Raw genomic sequence first — 4,663 nt, forward strand, 5'->3', positions numbered from 1 at the left:
GGTTGGCCAAGGAGACCTGTATTGGCGACCACTGTTTATCCGGTGTTATCATGTGTGGTACTATTGTATTCGTACATTGGCTCGGCACACGTGCAAGAGTTCTGCCGTGGGTAAACACTGCAGCAAAGGGGAATTCCAAGTGTGGCGTGGTTAAACACCATAGAGATAAAGAGCCTTTGAAATACCAGCGGATTGTACTGGGTTTTCCCGGATTTCCCACACTATGGAGAAGAGTCTGAATGGCAGCCAATATAAATGACTGCCCCTTGTCCTGTTCAAGTCAGCGAAAGGAAAGCACGCCCGTAAGACGTACGGCCATCGCCTACACTAAGGTAAGCATATAGTTATAAGAATTGGCCCTTCGTCTTAGTTTTCTTCAATTATTTACGGTCAATACCCGTACTTCCGCGTATATTGCCATTACCCGCCTGCCAAACGTGGATTCGTTGTGGTCTGCTGCAGAATTTACGTCCTGAAACTTATATATAAATGTTATAAAATCGTGACATATAGCCATCAAGGTCCGGCCGTGCTGTAGTTGCTCACCCTTATTATGTTATAACTTTCCAGATAAGTGATCATGAAAGCTGCTCTGTGGCTTACGTTCCTGGGCCTTACAACAGTAGCCTGTGAGTAAAAACATTCACCTTGTCTACTTGAATTCAGACAACGGTAGATAGGGGTTATAAGACATGACTCTATATTGTATGCATAACTATATTAAGGCTCTCATGTCAAACTTTCTAAGTTATAATTCGAGTATTATAAAAGCTTACTACATGTTGAAAGTGCTAGATTGTAAAATTAGTTTTTTTTAGACTAATGCTTGAGGCGTAATGGAAAAAGTTGCGACGAAATATATGTAAGCTTGCTTTGGAAGAAGCTGTTTCACAAAAGCGAGGAAGAACTGGAGGGCACCTTGTTTGCTTAGAGCAAGCACCATTAATAACCTCTCAGAGGAAGTCACTGAATGTAAGGTCAGAGGTGCCATATTGATGTTTAAAACGCAGCTGCAATGGGTACAAAGCCAATAAATTAGAGAAAGGCTACAGTATATCCAAGAATAAAAATACGATTGTCATAAAATAATTCAACCTTGAGGCTTTTTAAGAAAGTGGAGAGCCATTGCACTAATTTCATCATTCGTACCTTACACGCTGAAATGCCGACGAAGTCGAGACGTTGAACGTAGCCATCACTAGCCTATGGGGCTATTCGTGGCTACGTAAGCGGGACCATTGCGTATTAGGTATCACATACAGAATGATGTGACATGTGCCATGTTAAGTGTAATGTTTGTTCCCTCATAAGGCAGTATGACGGAAGAAGCATGCTATAATCCTCAGTAATGCAGTTGCAAAAGCAGCCTCGGAAAATTCGGTACCACTCAAGTAAAAAGAAGACATACGCTATATATTCGAGAGGGAGGTTGCCATTTGTAATCGGCTCATAAGCATTTACAATGTAGCATGCTGATTGCACCAGGCTTTTTATTCATGCTTAGTTACATATTGTCTTAATCTTCTTGAGCAAAGAAAAACCACACAACAATTGTACTTGCTTGTCGAGTTCAGTATGGAATGAATATAATGGTTGGCCAATAATTCTTGGAGCTAAAATATTTGAATTGATAAATAGCAGGAATGCATGCCATCAAATTTATCATTTTATCTCTCTTTCATGTTCCCTGAAGATGCTGCTACAGTGTGAGTATGGTTTATATGTCAACTAGTTTGCATTCCATAATACCATTACTTATGTCATAGCCGTACAGGGACCTATGCAGTACATTTTACCATTTGTTTTTAACGCAGTGTTCCAGCTGGTGAATTCAAGGTGTCACCGCCGGCTGAAGGCAAGTGCAAAGCGACGCAGTTATTAATATTTATCCGAAGCGCCTATCAGCACATGTATTTATATTAGGTGTAGTTTATTATTTCGTAACGGGAGCACTAAAGGCCACCATTATAAAGTACAAGCATTTCAATACTGTGGAGCAGGAAATATTACTTGAAGAAATACGAGCGTGTGCTCCTTGAATGCAAGCTAATCATTATTTGGCGAACAGTATTTTCCGCCCTTAGGGAGGAAAAGAAATGTCGAATACGAAATTACGGCAGCGCTAAATATACAAGTATTGAAGTTTTTTTTTATCCTATGGTGTGTGCATTGGCACATATTTGTTTTACTTCAGAGATGAGACAATTTTAACAGCCTAGAAGAAATATAAGGTAGGTAATAGCGTATAATAGATACGGCAACTTCACTTCTACATTTTAATTCTGCTAACTTCTTCAAATCGAGATCTAGCACTGACTGCTAAGGCACAGACGAATCTAACAAGCTGTATCAGTTTAGTTGTCTATATTGAACCTTATGATAGCAAGACGCTATGCACCGATATGCGTTCTTATTCTGATAACTTTAGATAAAATTATTCATTTCATGGCCGCTTTCTTCTAAAACTTTAGGCTTCATGGTCCATGTCCGAAGACTTGTCATAGGTGCTTGTTTACCTAAATTACAAAAAAAATTGCGACATATCATTATTCTTGAGAATCCGCTGCTACAAAGGCCTGGGCTCGCATTTACATACAAAATTAATTGTTCTTGAAAAAGCATAGGTTAGGGCGTGTTGGTATTCCATAACTGAGGTTTTTAGCGCACAAAAAGAGACGAGGGACAGAGGCAAGACGACATTGTCTGAATTGTTCTTAAGCGTAAAGTGTTCCCCATACAGACGCAAGGAAATTTTCATCTTGGATATATATGCGAAGGTTGGCCCCCGGTTAATGGCAGACGTGACTATATAATATTCAAGCGAAGCTTCTATTGCGTCACTCGTGTCGGTATCGGTGTTGCCATACAAAAAAACCCAAGTCGCGAGAAAATGAAAATTGCTTGTTGGGCTGCTAATTCAAACCACCGAGCTGTGGGTTGGGACAGGTCTAACCTAACCGATTCAACCATTATCCACTCATCATACGCTACCTTCAAAGCAGGGTTCGACATGCATAAAGAAGTAGAAGCAGCGCAAGGCGCCAGCCAATCACAGGCGTCCCCTCACTCTGGAAGAGGAAAAGGGTGTGATCGCTTGTTCGCTCGCCTCGCGCTCACCGCTTCCCGCCAGCCCAGGCAACGCAGTCAGAGGGGGAGGCTGCGTTTTGTTCGTTCTGCCGTAGAGCAAGCTGCGTTGAAGGAAAGGCAACCGAAGCGGGTCGGGCGTCGCGCGTTCGGCCGAACAACAAGCGCCGTTTGATGGACGCTGCCGGGAACTCGCTCGAGAAAGGGCTCGTCGTCAACGTGCCGACCTCACCGTGAGGGAGCGCGAAATCGAGGGGGTATACGACAACGAAGAGCCGCGGATCCCAATCTTCGCTTGCACCCTTTTTCACACTAGTGGAAGCGGGGTCAATATTTAAAACATAGCTCACTGTGCAAGCGCCGGTGCCCTTGCCGATTCATTAGCAGGTACTCTATGAAAATCACTAATAAATGCGTATCCCAAGAAATCATTCACAGTGTTATTTGTTAATTACTACTAGGAACTTGGTAACAGCGCCTTGCGTTCTCCGTGTAATATGGCATTCTACGAAGTGTCATTATTTAAATATATGTATTAGGCACGCATTTCATTAGAACGTGAACTATCATGGCAATAAACTAGCCTAAGGCAAGCATAATTGTTCACAGTCGCGTACATTTGTTTTGTTGATAGGGAAATTTATGTTTAGAGAATGAATATCTTATCTACAAAATTTTGCATTCCAGCAACAAAAGTCTGTACTATATATCTGTAGTATATGTGAACATCATTAGGCAAAGGAAACTAATGAAGCAATTTAATGTATTAAGAACGTGCACCTCACGGTAATTCTAATGCTACACACTTAGGCTTGCCAGAAATACGAGGAAGAATGTGAGTTGTCTTTATCAAAGATGTGGTGATAATTTTCCAACCTATTTTTCTTCGCAGAAAACAATGTAGATGTCGCTGCGAAAGCGGGCAAGAAACTCGAAGCTCTCGGACGCGTGATGCAAGGCAAATTGTCTGAAAGCAGCGCCGAAGCCCAGCGGGAAGTTGCCGAAGCACTTGAAGCTCTCGCTGCTGGGGAAGCGGCGCTAGACAAGGAGTCCTCCGAGTATTGGGTGGGAGTGGTGGTGCGTGGAGTTATCGGGGGCGCTGTTGCCCACGGCATCGACAGGTGGAAGCGCAGGAAGGGCTAATAAATAGTTTCTTCAAATGTTGAGACAGAATTTTATCACGGCGCTTCTCTGACATTGTCAACCTGTTCTATGTTCGTTTGTGGATTAAACGGTCCAGTTGTTCCCTGCATCGAAAGTCAAAATGATTTATAAGAACAGTAGTTAGTACAGAACAATAATGGTGCGCTAGAAGCAGGATAAAAAAACTAACGCGAGTACTGCGAAGTATTCGGGTTATTCGCGATATACAGATTGATCTATGCAGTATGAGAGAGATATAGAGAGAGCAAAGCGTAATGATATTTTCGGTTTATAAACTGTAGATTATTAGCCCAAAGTGTGCAGAAAGCTTTTGCTAACTATTCATATATATGTCTATAGACATGGCTTGATCATTTAGTTCCTCATAAATTTGTGAACATGTTTATACGCTTTGTGTCGTGTTCTTTGAGCTCAA

The 4,663-nt window shown here is 42.0% G+C and overlaps 1 protein-coding gene across 2 annotated transcripts; it reads left to right on the plus strand.

Moving 5' to 3' along the window:
* The first annotated feature begins 223 nt into the window (after window positions 1–223).
* Window positions 224–4,336, plus strand: LOC142572896 (uncharacterized). 2 transcript variants are annotated; one of them, XM_075682338.1, is made up of 5 exons: window positions 243–332; window positions 571–629; window positions 1,694–1,706; window positions 1,815–1,855; window positions 3,977–4,336. In XM_075682338.1, the coding sequence occupies exons 2-5, from the start codon at window positions 581–583 to the stop codon at window positions 4,225–4,227; spliced, it is 354 nt and encodes a 117-aa protein (XP_075538453.1). In that variant the 5' UTR covers window positions 243–332; window positions 571–580; the 3' UTR covers window positions 4,228–4,336. The 2 variants fall into 2 exon arrangements, with proteins under 2 accessions (XP_075538452.1, XP_075538453.1); XM_075682337.1 differs by lacking the exon at window positions 1,694–1,706 and having other exon boundaries at window positions 224–332.
* Window positions 4,337–4,663: the final 327 nt, after the last annotated feature.

This window comes from Dermacentor variabilis, chromosome 2 (assembly GCF_050947875.1).
Source record: "Dermacentor variabilis isolate Ectoservices chromosome 2, ASM5094787v1, whole genome shotgun sequence".
NCBI classification, from domain to species: domain Eukaryota; kingdom Metazoa; phylum Arthropoda; class Arachnida; order Ixodida; family Ixodidae; genus Dermacentor; species Dermacentor variabilis.

What these genes read in the sequence shown, in the direction of transcription:
- LOC142572896 (XM_075682337.1), top strand. Translation starts at nt 240, where the DNA reads ATGGCAGCCAATATAAATGACTGCCCCTTGTCCTGTTCAAGTCAGCGA. An exon ending in CGGCCATCGCCTACACTAAG is followed by an intron (nt 333 to 570) that starts GTAAGCATATAG and finishes ATAACTTTCCAG; the next exon opens with ATAAGTGATCATGAAAGCTG. An exon ending in GGGCCTTACAACAGTAGCCT is followed by an intron (nt 630 to 1,814) that starts GTGAGTAAAAAC and finishes TTTTTAACGCAG; the next exon opens with TGTTCCAGCTGGTGAATTCA.